General features: G+C 40.9%; 1 protein-coding gene across 1 annotated transcript in view; it reads right to left on the bottom strand.

The window, feature by feature from the left end:
* Positions 1 to 18185, bottom strand: part of LOC138769406 (carbonic anhydrase-related protein 10-like) — a 244988-nt gene that overhangs the window by 12615 nt on the left and 214188 nt on the right. Inside the window, exon 7 of the mRNA XM_069947848.1 lies at positions 17378 to 17532. Coding sequence (XP_069803949.1) covers positions 17378 to 17532 — 155 coding nt within the window. The remainder of the gene's footprint in view (positions 1 to 17377; positions 17533 to 18185) is intronic.

Raw genomic sequence — 18185 nt, 5'->3', positions numbered from 1 at the left:
CTTTGCCATTCTCCTGTAATTCTCCCGGCAGCCAAGCCTCTCTATGCTTCTCTGATGAGGTGCTCGGCTGCCCAGGAGGGCTTCGGGGACCTCCAATGCAGGCAGTGCCTACATCACGCTGCCTGCACTCGGAACATGAGGGGAGACGCGTGGCTGCCAGTAACGGGTAACAAGTGAGTTCATTGTTTTTTTTGTTCAGTGGGGGCCGCCGGGGGGAGTCGGACTGTGGGGGTTTCCTGCCTCCCGCTTCAGTTAACCCCTGCCTGACCGCAGCAGGACTCCAGCTGGTAAACCCTGCTGTGGTCAGGCAGGGGTTACCATTTTCCTGCATATAAGATGAACCCCTGAAAATTTATTTAAAAGGCAGGGGTCGTCTAATACGCCCAGTCATCTTACGCGCCATAAAATATGGTAACTTATCATTTTTATTAACGAGAACAAAATAGAAATGCATAGAACTATCTCTATGAGATCAGTATGCTATCTTATATTATTTTGTGGTGTGGTTCTTGACTTAAATCATCATAGTCTAGATATATTAGGGCATAAAATAGTAAATTATGGCATTTATGGTAATCCTGGGATAAATAAAAAAATATATATTTTCAATGTGTATATGAGATTTGTACAGTAAAAGAACCACAACCTCAGACGAATATTTTAAGTGACAGTGTATTTTATTCATACAATCAAATCAAGTAGCTATGTGACCCTTATTAAAAAGTAATGACGCATATATGTGGTGTGTTCTCCCTTATATTACCAACAGTGAATACAGTGGCCATTATCATGGGATCGTTGGTCTCTCCAGGATATGCAATATCACACCTCCGACTTTACATATAATCGCTATAGCAATCGGCGAACGCTGAAACGCTTACAAATCATGACATACTTTCCATCTATCACTTTATATCACTGAGGCTGCTCACAGAGAATCTAAGATGAAGTGTTTGCATTTCATGGTATAGCTCCATATTCAACACTCCTACTCACAACATAAACATAATTACATTTTCTCTATGTCAGTAGCATTCTTGTTATGACTGATATCACATCCACCCTCTCTTTCAGTACAGCATTAATATGATATTCTGCTATTCTGCTTTGACCTCCCTGATGCTGTTTTTGAAGTTATCGGAGCTTAAAATAAAAAAAGAATAAATTCTGTTTATAAAAAAAATGGGGGAAGAGAGGAGGGGGGGCATTCTACCGTATATAATCCTTCATATGGTAACCATATCTATAGGATATCATACTACGTGAAACGATTTATAACACAATCAAATATAACAAAGGATTTCTGTAAACATCAAGAGGTATACAGTTCAGCTGCAGGCATATTTTTCAAGAAAAGTCAATTTTCATTTTAATATCATAAAACAACATACAACTAGCCTTTGGTTTATAGTATTACATGCAGAACAGGGGAACAAGCAGCAGATAACACCCTATGGGGAATCATTTTTAGGCTGGGTTCACACTACGTATATTTCAGTCAGTATTGTGGTCCTCATATTGCAACCAAAACCAGGAGTGGATTAAAAACACAGAAAGGATCTGTTCACACAATGTTGAAACTGAGTGGATGGCCGCCATATAACAGTAAATAACGGCCATTATTTTAATACAACAGCCGTTGTTCTAAAATAACAGCAAATATTTGCCATTAAATGGCGGCCATCCACTCAATTTTTTCAACATTGTGTGAACAGAGCCTTTCTGTGTTTTTAATCCACTCCTGGTTTTGGTTGCAATATGAGGACCACAATACTGACTGAAATATACGTAGTGTGAACCCAGCCTAAACCAGTATTAAAAAAAAAAAAGTATTTTGTCCATAGGATTGTGAAAATGAAATCTGTGCTGTGATTGGTTGTAATAGGCAATAAAGGGCAATGTTCATAAATCTGCCAAGTAAGGAGAAAAACCAGACAAAGCCATACATCCTTACACTTATCATGGATCACTCTGCTTTAAAACACAATACTTACTGATATCAGGAGTTAGGGTAGAGTTAGGGTTCACACTGAGCAAATGGGGCAAATTTCTGCAGCGGAACTCTCTACTCTCCACTCTCCTGCTTCAGTATAAGAAAGCATGTCTATGGGAGGGCTTGTGCGCCTCCGCTCAAAGAATTGACATGTCAATTCTTTGAGTGGAGAGCGAAGGAGAGCAAAGGCACACAAGCTCTCCCATAGAGATGCTTTCTGACACTGAAACAGGCAGGATTCAGGGGCGGAGAGTTCTGCAGCGGAATTCCGGTCCATTTGCTCAGTGTGAAAATACCCTTAGTGTACAATTTCATCAAAGTGTAAAAGCCCACACACCACTTATGGTTCCTAATCCATATGAATTCCTAACAAAAAATGATGCAGCGCCATGCGGCAACCTCCACCGCCTATGTCTACGAGCTGGTGGGGCCCAGAGGGTTATATCTGGCAGCAATGGGGCTGCTGGACTACTGGGTTGCTAGGTTGTAGTGGTTGTTGTGCGGCACTGTACCATTTTAAGTTAGGGACTAGGGATGGTCCGAACCAAGTTCGGTTCGGGTTCGTACGAACCCGAACTCTCTGTAATGATTCCTGCTGTCTGCCCGCTCCGTGCAGCAGGCGGATCCAGCAGGATGACCGCCTGGAAAACTGGGATACAGCCATAGCCATAGGCTGTATCCCAGGTTTTCAGGCGGTCCTCCCGCTGTATCCGCCTGCTCCACAGAGCGGGCAGACAGCGAGAAACTGATGACGAGCGTTCGGGTTCATACGAACCCGAACCTCGGAGGGTTCGGACCATCCCTATTAGGGACCCACACAAATCAGGACGTTATCATGGTTTATGCCAGTTAGGTGTAAACCATGCAGAAATCTATACCTGCTCTGGAGTAGGTGTAGATTTCTGCGCCTGTCCTGTGGTGGCCGGTTAAATAGAAAGGGGGGGGGGCGGGGGCTATTTAAGACTGGCGCAAGGCAGTCCCCCTAGGTGTGCACCTAACCTAACCAGTCTGTGGCTATGAAGACCCATACAGAGCTTAAAAGCACCACATGTTCTGAAACCTTTCAATACCAGCCAGCTTTTTATTAGCAATTTGTGCTACAATAGCTCTTCTGATAACCAATGTGATTCACTTAATCTGTCAGTAGTTTTAACTTTATGTAATGTTAAAGACATCCTAAATAGGTCCCACGAAAGATATATACCTTATGGGAATAAACACATTTAACAAGAGAAAAACCATGTAGTTTACTAACACTTTATGGGCCACAATAAATGGTAAATTAAAAAAGTAATTTAAACCAGTGAAAAAAAGGTTGTTATAAAACATTGAATATTAATAAAGAAAAATCAAAACTGTGTAAAAGACAAAAGTTGTTAAATTTTATATATTTTGATGCATTGCTATAGAAAGTAAAAAGAACCTATTAATATTTGAAATAATTAAAGCTGAATTTGTTGGCCCTATCAGAAGTTATTTGGGTGAAATGGCAGAGGAGGAAGAGGAAAAGGCCAATCTATTAAACACCTTCTTCTCTAGTTTTTTTTTTTTAACATAGGTAAACCAATAACGATTACATGAGTAGGACTAATGTAAATTTGCCATTAAATGACACCCACTTATCCCAACAAGAAGTTTAGTGTCACGTGAAAAACATTATAACACTAATTATTGGCTACAGATGGTGATGGACAGAATCTTATTCGTAATACTTAAAGATTCTGTAATGACTGGCTTTAGGATTAGCGTGACAGGATTAGCGTGGTGCCAATATCCAAATAAGGTGTAAAAGGTAATCCTGCAAACTGTAAGACTGCAAATATAACTTTTACTGCTAAAGCTAAATTATCTATAACTAAATTGTTTAGGGATTTTCTGAGAAATGCCAATTCTGCATTTGTAAAAGAATGGGTCATTCTGAAGAGCTCATTGGATATTATAATGTGGTACTATAATACAATGCCACAATGACAGCAAGTCAAGTCATAACTTCTATAAAAACACTGGAGACAAGAGGGGTGTTGTCTCAGCAGAAAGTGGCCATGTTTTTCTAACGCTGGATAACCTCTTTAATGTGTCTTACTGGTGTTTCTTGGTCAGCTGGGCCAGCCATTACTCATATTGGGGTCACTATTAAGGGAGCAACCTGGTAGCTCTTAGTAGCAAAGTCCAGCTCCCTATGGTTATAGGGTGAAAACCAGAAGTGGACCAAAAGCGGACCAAAGCTAAACCGGTTGGGTGGCACAGTCACAGCAAACTGTATATTAATATATTCATAAAAGCACATGCCAAAATTGCAGTGTATAGCTGGTAACAGTAAGGCTAAAAGCACAGCATAGGGGGTAACTATATGTTATGTTCTTATTTTGGACTTGAGTCAGGGTATATTGACATATGGCAAATTTCTTTTCCTTTTTTTTTGCAGAAATTTCAACAATTGAACAGCAGTTCATCAGTTTACTAAATGGATCTGTCATATATTAAACTTAAAAAAAGTTTTTATTCTTTTTTATTTTTACCCAAACTGATGTTATTGTGAATTGTTGTTTAATATCGAGCATTTTTGTTAACACTGGAGCGGCACAGTGAGGCGCTTTTGATGCCACATACCCACAATAGCCATATGCTTCCAATGAGCTCAGTGGAGAATATCCAGATTGATAGACATCTGTGACTCTCGAGAGTCTGGTTTACATTTATAATTGTACCATTTACCACTCCCTGCTCATGATATGCTTTCCAGAGTATCTGCTATCGTTGGACTCAGTTATCCACGTGCTGTTCTGCCTAATGATCTGGAAGCATTTCCAAAGCATACAAAAACCCACACAAAATTCACCTTGAGAAACTATGGCTAAGACAATAACCGTATTCATATGAATAAAAGGTATGAGCTGTGCCATACGCTGCTCGATATAAAAAGTGTAATAAACATAAGCACATTAATGCAGAACTACACCTCCATGAATTCCGTTTTTATATATTCACATGATGAAACAAAACCATATAGTTGAAAGCATTAAAAAGGTACAAATGAATATTGCTGTGGCATAATTCATACCGCTGTAAAATGTGCATCATCCCAATGCACCATAATCCTATACTATTCTAGTGGGGGTGTTTTCCTTACATTTACATATCAAGTTTGCAATTTTCCTTTTGAAGCTATTGGGGAAAAAAAGTCTCATTAATACTGGGAATGTGGCGTGCTGCGCTTTTTAAAACAACACAGTATGGGAGCAGAAACACACTGAGCACAACTGCACTGTGTGAATAGCAATTTATAAATCCTTGTTAAATTGCATGTACCATCTGGCTGCTACCTTACTTTATGATAATGAGATATACCTTAAAAACACTTCACAAGTGTCTTGAATTGACCTGCAAAGTGGTGGGCACATCCGATGCATACAGCAAGTGTATTCAATAGATTGTCATGTTGGCTTTCGGTGGTATTTTCAGTTTTTTCAGTATTTCATACCGTAGGTTTGTTTGTTTTTAATAGAAATGAGCCTTGTAGCATTAAATTTGTGTCGTAGGTCCCGCTCAGCTATTCAGTGACTGTGGCGGGGCTGTGCACTGATTGGCTGAGCGGGACCGATGGGAGCCTCAGATGCAGCCGCGGCACCAAGCTGGTAGAGTACAGTATGGTCCGGGCGGCAGCGGGTTAAAGGGGCCGGTGTTTACATATTTATTCCGCTGCAGATATGTCACCCCATTAAAAATCACAATAAAAGGATTTGCAGCGGATTTTGCTGCTATTTAATACGCTGTGAATCCATTACGTGTGAAGCTACCCTAAAGGAGTCCCATGAAATAAAAGAGAAAGGGGAAGGCAGGCGGGTGTGGAAACCTAATGAAGAAAGTATACTTACCTATCCTCAGGCCCCTGTACTGCTGCTTGAACAATACCAGACAGCCGCCGGCTTCCAGCAGCTCCTGCTGCTGGAACGTCATGTACCCTGCTTATAGATTGCCTGCTTACTCTATCAGTGACTGGGATGGACACCTCTGCAATTACTGCAATTCACTGCAATTTATCAGCCATCCGTGAAGTTTAAGCAGCAGGACCTTGGGTCTGAGAGACCCAAGAGTGGCGCTACGGGGGCATAGTGACCAGTAACTATACTTTCTTTATTTTCAAGCACCCCCTACCTTCTTTTATATATATTTTTTTTATCATGGGAGCTCCTCTTTCACTATAGACTTTCAGCTAACATTTTGGGGCACAAAGGCATGTAAAAGGCCAGGAAAAAAATCCAAAAAAGCACAAAATTTAGCAAATAAAGGGGTACTTCAGGTAGACGTAAACAAACTGTGAGGGCAGAGGTTTGTCGGAACATAATAAAGACGTTATACCCGTCCCCTGTGCCCCTGCAGCGCAGCGTCACCGTTCACTGTAACCTGCTGGTCTCCTGTATCTCCCCCGATCCTGTGATGTCCCACTCAAAAATGCTTGCTCAGCCAATAAGTGACTGAGGTGGGGCACCTCTAGAGTCACTGGATGAGTGGGTAGTTCCTGTGGTGTTGTGATGACATAGGAACCCAGGAGATACAGGAGACCAGAAAAAGGGGCCACCGGGATGGATACGTTTTACATAGTTATGCTCCTAACACCCCAACACATGTTTATACAGTGGAGATTCCAGATTCATTATTAGTAACTGTGACAGTACTGCCGGGATCACATGGACACTGGTACCATGTCCGCACAATCATTAAGTTGTATCTCAAAACGTATGGGTGAGCGGATTCCTGGTTCTGTTTTTCAGGCATGACGAGAGGGTATTAGTAACAGTTGTTGGCAGTTGGCATTGCTCTTTTATGTTTGTGAATAGCTGAACAAAAATGCTTTTTTTATTCCAAAGGTATTGGAACGTAACGGATAAAAGCCTGAATAAGCCTAACAGGGATCTGATCAAGTAAGTGTATCAAAGCAAAAAAATTATAATAAAAAAATAGAGATTCAAAAAGGAACATATATTTTTAAAGCTAGGTTGGCATGTTATTTCATTTTTTTTTTATATGTAATGTATAATGTGTAACTTGTAAATCAGGTCTCAGTTTTGTTTAGTGATAAAAAGATGATTAAAAAGTAATAAATGATGATAATAATGATGATGATTAGAGATGAGAAAACTTACAGCAAGGCAGGGTTCACACTACGTTTTTGCAATCCGTTATTTTCATCCGTTTTTTGCAAAAAAATGATGAAAAAAAAACCGGATTCATTTGTGTGCATCAGTTTTGATCCGTTTTTCCATTGACTTCCATTTTTGAAAAAAAGGGATCAAAAAGGATCCTTATGTTTTTGATCGTTTTTTTTCTTTATTATGGAAGTCAATGAAAAAATGGATCAAAAAGGCTGCACACATTTTTTTTTAAATAAAATAAAAAAGATGAAAAAAAAAAATGGATTGCAAAAACGTAGTGTGAACCCAGCCTAAGTTTGGGTTTGAGTAAACCCGAACTCTTGGCATTTGAATCCCGGTGGCTGTATCCATGTTTTGCAGGCAGCCCTAGGGATGCATCCATCTTCTCCGGTCACTGGGATTCAAATACTTAAAGAGTCACTGTCGTTTTTTTTTTTTTTGCAGAAATCAATAGTCCAGGCGATTTTAAGAAACTTTGTAATTGGGTTTATTAGCCAAATCTGCCATTATCTGCATGTAAAAAGCCTTTTCCCAGGTCCCCCCCTCCTTCCTCTTTTTCATCCACTCTGAAAAATCTGAAAATTGTGACTTGTTGCAGGAGACGTACCCTGTCTGTTCTAGGGAGAGGGGAGGGGGGAGGAGGAAGGAGGGAGTTAGCAGGCAGCAGAAAGCAGATAACAGAGGATTACAGGCACAGAGCTGGGTGACAGCTGTAATCCGAGCTCAGACAGGTCACTGGTGACTGTCCAAGAAGATAAGGGTGAGATATTTGTAGATTAACTCTTTGTTGTCCTGTTTTGGTCTTTTCTTTAGCTCTCTCCATAGGAGAACAATGAAGACAGGGGGGAGAGCTTCAAACAGCTTTTTCATGATAAAAATGCACTTTTCGGATAATAAACCCACTTACAAAGTTTCTTAAAATCGCCTGGACTATTGATTTCTGCAAAAAAAAATTTCACGACAGTGACACTTTAAGAGTTCAGGTTCACCCAAGCCTAAAATTACTAGTGGTGATGATGGTGATAATAATGATTGTAATATTGATACTATATAACAGCTTTTGTTCAATTTATTTAGTTTTATTTTTAGAATTCTTACTTTTCTATAGACAAAGTTTTTTTTCATTAACTGTATCCTCTGGTCTCATAAAATGAAGCTCTAAATGTAACATAAATCTCAGTATGTGGTAGTCACCGAACAGTAGTACAAAGGCAGCCATTATATTGATTGTGGGAGCTGAAGACATGTTCTGCATGCACACAGTAAATTATTATGTACCATAAAAAAATAAAAATTGTAAAATAAGAAAAAGAAGATATTTGTCCATTCTTTTTTATTTTAGTTATACGATTTGGCACTGACTATGACAAAGTAATGAATGATGAACTGTGACATGTAAAGAATATAGGGCGATGTGTTCAAAATCCATGAATACTGTCAGCGATGATGTTAATTTCGGTCATTAGACCTGTTCCTGGGACATCATTTGAGCCATAATTATACTAGTATGAAACCATCCTAAGGCTTCCCTAAGGCCACTATCACACGGCTGTAGCTCGGTCAGTATTTTGCATTAGGAATCATAAGCCAAATCTAAAAATGGATCTAAAACATAGGTATAAATCTTTCTATTATAGTTTCAATCTCTGTAAGTTTCAATTCTGGTTTTGGCTTACAAATACTTATAGTAATTACTAATGAAAGCATAGCTGTGTAAATGTGGCCTAACACTAAGAGTCCTAGTACATGGCCCGTTGCCTCCTGATTGGCGCTCGCTGATCAGATACAGTAATACATTGTATAGACACATACAGTATATGTAACTTTAAATGTACTTTGAATAGAAAACAAGTTTTTCTTATCCGGAGTTCCCCTTTAAGTATACTGCAGTGATATCTTTGGGAGATCAGTATAGTTGTATTAGAAGTTCCCCAGGGGGGCTAAAAGTTAATGTATACTGTTAAAAAAAGTTTTTTTTTATTAATAAAAAATCCCCTCCCCTAATAAAAGTTTGAATCAACCCCCTTTTCCCATTTTATAAATAAAATTAAATAAATAAATAAACAAACATGTTTGGTATCGCCGCATGCGCATATCTCGCACTGTAAATGATGTAAGTGCTAAATTGCGCATTTTTTGTCACATCAAATCCAAAAAATTTTTAATCAAAAGGCATAAAAAAAAGTCGCTTATATGCAAGTAAGGTACCCATAGAAAGTACACATCATGGCGCAAAAAATGACACTCATACAGCCCCATAGACTAAAGGATAAAAGCGTTATAAGGCTGGGAATAGAGCAATTTTAAACACTTTTTTTCTTAAGGTTTTAATTTTTTAAAAGCTGTCAGATAAAATAAAAGTCACATAAATTACATATCCTTGTAATCATACCAACTTTAACATATACCAACATATATAACATGTAAGTTTTACCATAGAACGAATGGCGTAAACACGACCCCCCCCCAAAAGGAAAACAAATTCCGCAACGTACTTTATAGAAAAATTAAGTCTACCAATGTAAAGTACTATTAGTGGCGCAAAAAATAAAGGCTCATGTGCGTCTGTAGGTGAAAAAATGCAAGCACTATGGCCTTTTAAACACGAGGAGAAAAAAACAAAAATGCAAAAATGAAAATTAGCCCAATCCTGAAGGGGTTAATAGTGTTTTTATTATACCTTTTTTGTTTTATGCACCATGCTTTATAAGAGTATAGGAGTTCATTTTCAAATTGTGATGGTTTCCCAACACAGAGCTGTAAACCAAAGCTTCTCAGAAGAGAAACAATCCACTTGCCCTCCATGTCATTGTTTGTCTTAACTAGAGATGAGTGAGTTTCCAGTATAAATGAAGCAAATCACTATGTTAGCTTGGCAGTCGGCTTAAAGAGAACCTGCTCCTCCACGTGCTGGGGCAGAGCCCGGCCGACCCTGCGGTATAGACTCATATACTTACTGCTTCCACGAAGTTCCGGTGCCGGAGTCCGTCCGGCACAGAGATATCCCCATCTGAAGCCGTGTGTGCGGTGCCCAGAGATGAGTCCGAGGTCCATAGAGAATGACTGGAGCCGTCATTCTCTATGGGCGTCAGACTCATCTCTGATGAGCGCCCGGCTTTGGACGGGGATATCTCTGCGGCGGGATGGGCTCCGGGACTTCGTGGAAGCAGTAAGTATATTTGTCTGCACCAGGGGGTCGGCCGGGGTCTGCCCCGGCACGTAGGGGTGACAGGTTCCCTTTAAGGCTTCAAACACACACAGCTTATTTTGGGAAAACTGCCACTGCAGTCTTTGTGCCAAAATCAGAAGAGGATCCAACTTAAAAAGGAAGTACAAGACCTCCCTTTATATTGTCCATCCCATTTGAATCCACTTCTGGTTTTGGCACAAAAACTGCAGCGGCAGTTTTCCTTAAATAATCTGTGTGTCTTTGCAGCCAGAAGTCTCCCAGGACTGGATCAAGCTTTTCCAGGTAACCGGAGTGAAGCGGCACAGATTTGAAAGGCAGCAGGCTGATAAGTCAATTGCCAAGCTAACAAAGTGATTTGCTTCATTTATACTGTAAATTTGCTCATCTCTAGTCACGACCACAACTACATCTGGTTTCTTGTGCCAGGAATGAACTGCTGCAAACCAGATAGTGATTATGCAAAAATTACAAATTTCTTAGTTAGAAAATCCAGCTCTAAGAGAGTCAATGATCTTGGGATAAAACTTGACATCTTTGTTTCCAATATTTTCAGTGCAAGATAATAAGAGAAAAATCCATTTCATTTGACATGTTTCAAAGTTCAACATTCTATGAGAAGACTTTACAACACAAATATATGGATCCCATCTCAAAAACCTCATGAGGATCCCATCCTTACTACAATGTTGTATCCAGTTTATCAAAAGGAAATATGAACTCTTTTGCTAACAAGCTAAGTGCAATACATTTCCTTTAGTATTCCCTTCAGATTATCAGGATGTGATATAGGAAGGGATATTATAAACTTTTTTCTTCTTCTTGCTCTTCCTATTATTATTAATATTATCTTGCACCAAAAATATTGATTTAGAAATGGAAATAAAGATGTTAAGTTTTAGTCAAATATTATTGCCTCTCCTAGAGCTGGACATTCTCCTTATGGGATTTGTCATTTCTACATAATTCCATAGACAATCAAAACATGACTAGCGCACTCTTCAGCTAAGGGGTGTAACCTGGGTTAGGCCATGTTCACACAATGTATATTTTATTAAAAGTATTGCCGTTTTTGCCGATTGCAACAACGACCGTGATTAACATGAAAATATATGTTACCTTGCTGTCTATGGAATTCTGCCCGGAGCTTATACACATAGCAGCGCCGCAAACAACTAACATGTCAGTTTTCTGCGGCCGCTATTCATTAAATAGCAGCCACAGAAAACCCTTTCAGTGCACACAGTGGAGTAAGCGGCTCCAGCTGCATGCTCCATAGTGTGCAATGGGGAGTTCTGATGCGGACAGCTTGAAGGACAGCTTGGGGAGAGTTCAGGATAGTCTGTGAGTGTGTGCACCAACACTTCTGATGCCATTGCCTTAGTATCTAGAGACAGGAAAGAATAAAAATTTTACACTGATCAGAACTGCACCCCTTGTTAGATTCCTTGAGGGGTGTAGTTTCCAGAATGGGGTCACTTGTGGGGGGTTTCCAGTGTTTTGGCAGCACGAGGGCTCTGTAAATGCAACATGGCGTTCATCATCCATTCTGGCCGAATCCAGCCTCCAAAATCCAAATGGCGCTCCTTCCCTTCGGAGGCTTGCCCTGCGCCCACATGGCACTTTATGTCCACATGTGGGGTATTTACGGACTCGGGGGAAATTGCTCTACACATTTTGTGTGTTTTTTTCTCTTTTAACCCCTTGTGAAAATGAAAAAGTTAAGGCTAAACCAACATTATAGTGTAAAAAATGTAATATTTCATTTTCATGCCACATTGTTCCACATTTGTGCCCGTCACCAGTGAGGTCCATATGCTCACTACACCCCTTGTTACATTCTCTAAGGGGTGTAGTTTCCATAATGAGGTCACTTGTGGGGGGTTTCAACGGTCTTGGCAACACAGGGGCCTTTTAAATGGCCCTCGAAATCCATTCCATCCAAATCCAGCCTTCAAAAACCAAATGGTGCTCCTTCCCTTTGGAGGCTTACCCTGCACCCGCATGGCGCTTTATGTCCACTTGTTTTTTTTTCATCTTTTAACACCTTGTGAAAATGAAAAAATCAAGACAAGATCAATGATTTAGTGTAAAAATTAAGCATTTTTTACTCTAAATGTTGGTCTAGCCTTGATTTTTCCCATTTCCACAAGAAGTTAAAAAAGAAAATGAACACAAAACGTGTAGAGTAATTTCCCCTGAGTACGAAAATACCCCACATGTGGGCATAATGTGCCATATGGGCACAGGGCAAGTCACCAAAGGGACAGAGCGCCATTTAGAGGCTGGAATGGAGGATGGAGGCCATGTCGCAATTACAAAGCTCCTGTGCTGCCAGAACAGTAGAAACCCACCACAAGTGACCCCATTATAGAAACTACACCCCATAAGGAATCTTACAAGGGAAGGGGTGCAGTGAGCATATGGACCCCACTGGTGACGGGCAAATTTGTCGAACATGTGCCAGGAAAATAAAAAATACAATTTTTTTCATTTTCACGTCCCAAATGTGGCCGTCACCAGGGGGCCATATCCCTGCTGCCCCCCTTGTTAGTTTCCTTATGGGGTGTAGTTTCCAGAATGGGGTCACTTATGGGGGGTTTCTACTGTCCTGGGCGCACAGAGGCTTTGTAATTGCATCATGGCATCCTCTAATGGGAATGGCGGCCATACCTATTTAGCTGGGGAAAAGTGACAATTCTAATTTATTTGGGGGTATTAGGCTAATTATTAGTTTATAAGGTTGAAAATGACAGGTGTCCATCAAATTCAACCTGTGTTGATCCAGAGGAAGGCAAAAAACCCTTGTGAGGTAGACAACAGTAGCCTCGTCACTAGGAAAAAATTCCTTCCTGACTCCATAATGGCGATCAGAATAATCCCCGGATCAACGTGACCCCTGAAATAGGAATAAGGGACAGAATTTAGATAATGTAGAACCCCAATGACGTGTGGTACACCTTGAAGCGATCCAGTATGCAGAGGCCGGGGTGATCAGGGCAGGTGTCACACTGGAAAATGGTGTCCTTCCTGATCCCCCTGTTACGCCACACTCTGCACTTCTTCTGGGGTCTCCCGTTCTCCAGTGTGGGGGACGTCACCTGGAAAATGTTTTCCTGGTGCGATACGGGGTCCTTCATATACAGAAGCGCTGGGTCCGCTCCATGGCTGCTAAATATTAGGGCTCTAATTACTGCCTCTGATATTTTCGGATCGTGCCACAAGCTACAGTAGCTCGGGCAGCGAGGGATCAGAAGAGGGGGGTGCTGGTATAAAGGTTATCCCCGTACAGGTGGTAACCTTTATCCAGCAGTGGGAAGATCAGTTCCCAAACGATCTTCTCACTTACTCCGAGGATATGGGGGGGGGGGTATGCAGGATTCGGGTGTCCCTTCCTACATACACTCTAAGGGTACGTGCACACTGCGGAATCGCAACAGATATCCCTTCACGCATTCCGCAGCTGGCACCCACCGGCAGACTGATGCAGGCATGCGTCTCCGTCCGTGTCATGGACTTCATTCTATGCACGGGCGGATTCCGCTCTCCGACCAATGTGTTCATTCTTTGGATGGACGATGGAACCCGCCTGTGCATAGAATGGAGTCTATGACATGGGTGGAGACACACGCCTGCATCGGTCTGCCGGTGGGTGCCAGCTGCGGAATGCACAAAAGGATATCCTTCGCCATTCCGCAGTGTGCACGTACCCTAAATCTGTAAGTGTACCCTGAGGTACTCTCACAGAGTGTGTAGAATTTCACTCCATACCGTCATCTCTTATTGGGACGCTACGCTACCCCTCAGACACGTCACTGGATGATGAGGAGGATGAGGATGAATGGAGGAACGAAGGATCCCCCCATTCATCCTCACTGGCTGTTTCGGTGTCTGAGGCAATAATAACGTATGCCTCTGACGCCGAAAACACCCTGGGGGCAATCTTTATACGGGGATTGGTATATGGGGTATGTAAATGTGTTCTGGTGTAGTGTAAAACTTTATTTTGTGTAGTGTGGTGTAATGAAGTGGTTTTTTTACGGTTTTTTTTACAGTAAGAAAAAATATACCTACGCCAAAAAAGAAGCTGCTGATAAATGCCGCACTTATGTGCGGCACTTATCAGCAGACAGTGGCGGTAGGATATAGGGGGGAAAAACGCCCCTATGCCAAAAAGGAGGAGTTGCTGATCAGCGGCGCACTTACGTGCGATGCTGATCACCACTCAGCGGCGTTAGGGCGAATAAAAAGAAAAAAAAAAATTTGGAAAAAAAAAACAAAAAAAACTTTTTACCCCAAAGCAACTGATCAGTGTATAATATACACTGATCAGCCGCTAGGGGGCAGTAGAATGGAGCTGGCGGAGATGGCCGAAGATGGGGGCGATGGAAAAGCCCGAAGAGCCGAAGATTCCCGACGAAGACCGAACGAAGACCGAACGAACCCGAAAGTGGCGGCGACGAGGAGAAGAGGACGCGCGGGACCGCAAATCTTCATTCCGGAGGCCAGGATCAGGTGAGTATGGTACACCTGCACCACACACACCTGTTCTGCATCCCTCAGCTGCCTAGCTGAGGGGTGCAGAACTCGCCTGGACACTTTTTAACTGTTAGATCGCCGTGATTTAACCGGCCGGCCTATCACGGCGATCGTGGGGGTGGCACCGGCGCCATCTTTGTTGGGGACACTAATGGCGATTGGTGATCTGTATTGATCAGCCGATAGTAGCGATTGTCGGCACGGGGGGGGGGGTGTTTTATCACCCCCCGTGCCGACGAGCAGAGATGGCCTGCTATACATTATGAACACACCATCTGAACACACAGCGAGCGGGGAAACATCGGGCGTAAATTTACGCTCTGGTGCGTTAAGTACCAGGCTGCAAGGGCGTAAATTTACGCCCAATGTCGTTAAGGGATTAAGCACCTACCCCTGCAAGTACTGCAATTATTTAACAACGGGGCGGCTCTCATATACTACGTGCTGGGAACAGTACAGGTGGGTGAGCTTTATTTACATGTCATATGTGGTTTAGAAGTGGGAACCTGTGACCATCATGAAGAGTATTGACACCAACTGGGAAGAGGCCCAACCTAATCTTTTCTCCCACCCAATTCTGTTACAGTTGCTTTTTTTTACTAGGTTTCAGAGGTGCAAATTTGTGGAAGTGATACTTAACACAGGTGTATCAACTTACAGAGGCTTGTTGTACCCTTTACCTTGACCATTTGTGGCACATAGACTTCCCATGTAGTACAATCTGGCTAAATATCAGACTGTAGGTAGTATATTATGGTTCCATTTATTGTGGTATGTTGCCTTAAAGGGGTAAACTGCCCTGTAAATAAATATATATATAATGCTGCTCTAGAAATAAAAAAACATCTTATTCTTATGTCTTCATGCTCCCCTTTGGTCCTCTTGTGTCCTCCATTAACCCCTTTCCTCCTGGGCATATTTTCGTTTTTGCGTTCTCATACAGACCCACATGAGCCCTTATTTTTTGTGCAACTAATTGTACTTTGCAATGTAACATGTATAACTTTTATATTATTTGATGGCTTATAAAAAATCAAAACCTTTCAAAAAAACTAAATGTTCTTTAAAATCGCTCCATTCCCAGGCTTATAGCGCTATTATCCTTTGGTCTATGGGGCTTAGTGAGGTGTCATTTTTTGCGCCATGATTTGTACTTTCTATGGGTACCTTACTTGCGTATATGCGACTTTTTGATCCCTTTTTATCACAACTTTTATTAATTAGATTTTTTTGCGCTTAAGCTGTTTACCGTGCGAGATCAGGAATGTGATAATTCAATATTTATGTCGATTATGCACGCGGCAATGTCAAATATGTTTGTTTATTTATTTATTTCTATTTATAAAATGGGAAAAGGGGGGTGATTTAAACTTTTATTAGGGGTGGGGATTTTTTTTTATTAATAAAAACACATACAGTAATATGAAGCCCCCTGGGGGACTTCTATATACACAGCACTGCTCTCCCATTGAGATCAATGCTGTGTATATAATAGAGCACAGCAGACCATCTAAATGGATTGCCGAGCCGGGATCAGCGTCATTCCAATCGGCCGCCGATCTGCGGCACCCGCTAATAGCCGCGGTCCCATGCTGCAGTAAGCAGCCGGGATCGCGGGGGGGTTCGGCTCTCTGAACCTCCGCACCCCCTGCAGGACGTGCCGGTACGTCCTGCGGAGGGACGGGGTTAAACTCTCCTGCCGCCACTTCCGAGCTAGACAATCAATGACCATAGCACTGTCTCGCTTCGGCCAGTGATTGGCTAAGTAGGCTGTGACTGCCAAGACGGCTGAAGCATGAAGTGGGGGACCCAAAGACGCTGCAAGAGCACTGCAGGAGTGTGAAGAGGTAACAATAACATGTTTTTTTTTCCTATGCAAGAGCAGCATTATTTAAGAAAAAGGTCAGTGTACCCCTGTAATATAGTAATGTGAACTTTTAAATGAGCTTTAACACAGTAAAAAAAAATTCCTCTTTAATTCCATTTGACTTGCTGAACTTACGCAGACTCTGAACCAGGAAAGAAAACACGAACGATTGGTAAGTCCTTTACATGTTTTAATACAACATGACACTATTTCAAGCTCTGCTTCTCAGCTTCCCACTTCATTTTCCTGAGAAATCCTTAGCTTGAGTTAATTAAAAAGTTTTTTTTAAAAACATCAATTAATTAAATCAGTCTAGGTAAATGAAAGAGTAAATTAAGTGTAAAGTGTGAGATCAGAGCATTTAGTTTCGGCTAAAGGGATCATCTTGAAATTCAAGCAGTTGATGTTTTTAGGAATAATAAATTATTTCAAGCTGAGCGCTGTCTTCTCCCGGCTCGTTCTCACGATCGGTACAGGTCTGGACATTCAGACCGCTCAAAACTTTTGACATTTCTCACTGACATTTTTAAAGTTTTTTAGGATGATAATGAGAATATAAGGTATTTTACAAAATAAAAACTTCACATGCATATGATAACGCTATGTGTATTTACAAGTAAACTTCAAAAGTTCTGTACCTGCATTGAGGTGATATTTAAAGGTCTATCGATTATGATCCAAGTCACGGTCTCATAACATGGAGGAATGGTCATTGACCCCTGATAAGTCAGAAACCCAAATGATTCTGGATATAAATCTTCAATGCTGAGTTCCTGGACAACGTTAACTTCATCTATGGAGAAAAAAGAATGGTTAAAATAAACTTAGCTATAACATTTTATGGAATTAACTGCTTGATTAAGCTTATATTCTTACTTGGTGCCTATTTTATAATTTAACAAAAGAAAATTAAAATGTCCAAACTTTATAACTATGTGTATCTTGATTTCCTAAATGAGCTTGTTATATTAATTCTTTATTGGACAGAATTCACCTGGGCACTAACCAGGAGTGGAAAGTGGTTGCCTAAGGAAGTAATATAAAAAATAATGTCATTTATGGTTTACACAAAAAAAAAACCTTTCTGTCTTTGTTTTACAATTTTTTTTAAATAAAAATGCTAAAAGAAAGAGAGAAAACTGCAAACGCAGTAAATTAAAAGAAATAAATGATTGCATCAATTGCAACTATCATAGGACAATGATATACATGGGGACTAAGGGGAGAGAGGAAAAGCTTTCTGTCTTGGGCATGGCTGCAATCATAATGACCAAATAATACGTTATAGTTATAATATTACAAGTAATAATAAGTTAATGTGTTTATTAGAAGTATGATGACAAACAATGGCGGAATAGTTTCCCCCCCTTTTTAACTCCCTCCCCCCCAAAAAAAGTTTAAAAACTAAACAAAAATTTAAAAATTGTCTCCTGGAATGTGGCATCA

Source organism: Dendropsophus ebraccatus, chromosome 12 (assembly GCF_027789765.1).
Source record: "Dendropsophus ebraccatus isolate aDenEbr1 chromosome 12, aDenEbr1.pat, whole genome shotgun sequence".
Lineage (NCBI taxonomy): Eukaryota > Metazoa > Chordata > Amphibia > Anura > Hylidae > Dendropsophus > Dendropsophus ebraccatus.
Note: the sequence above shows the minus strand (reverse complement) of the source record. Positions and strands in the feature narration are given on the sequence as shown.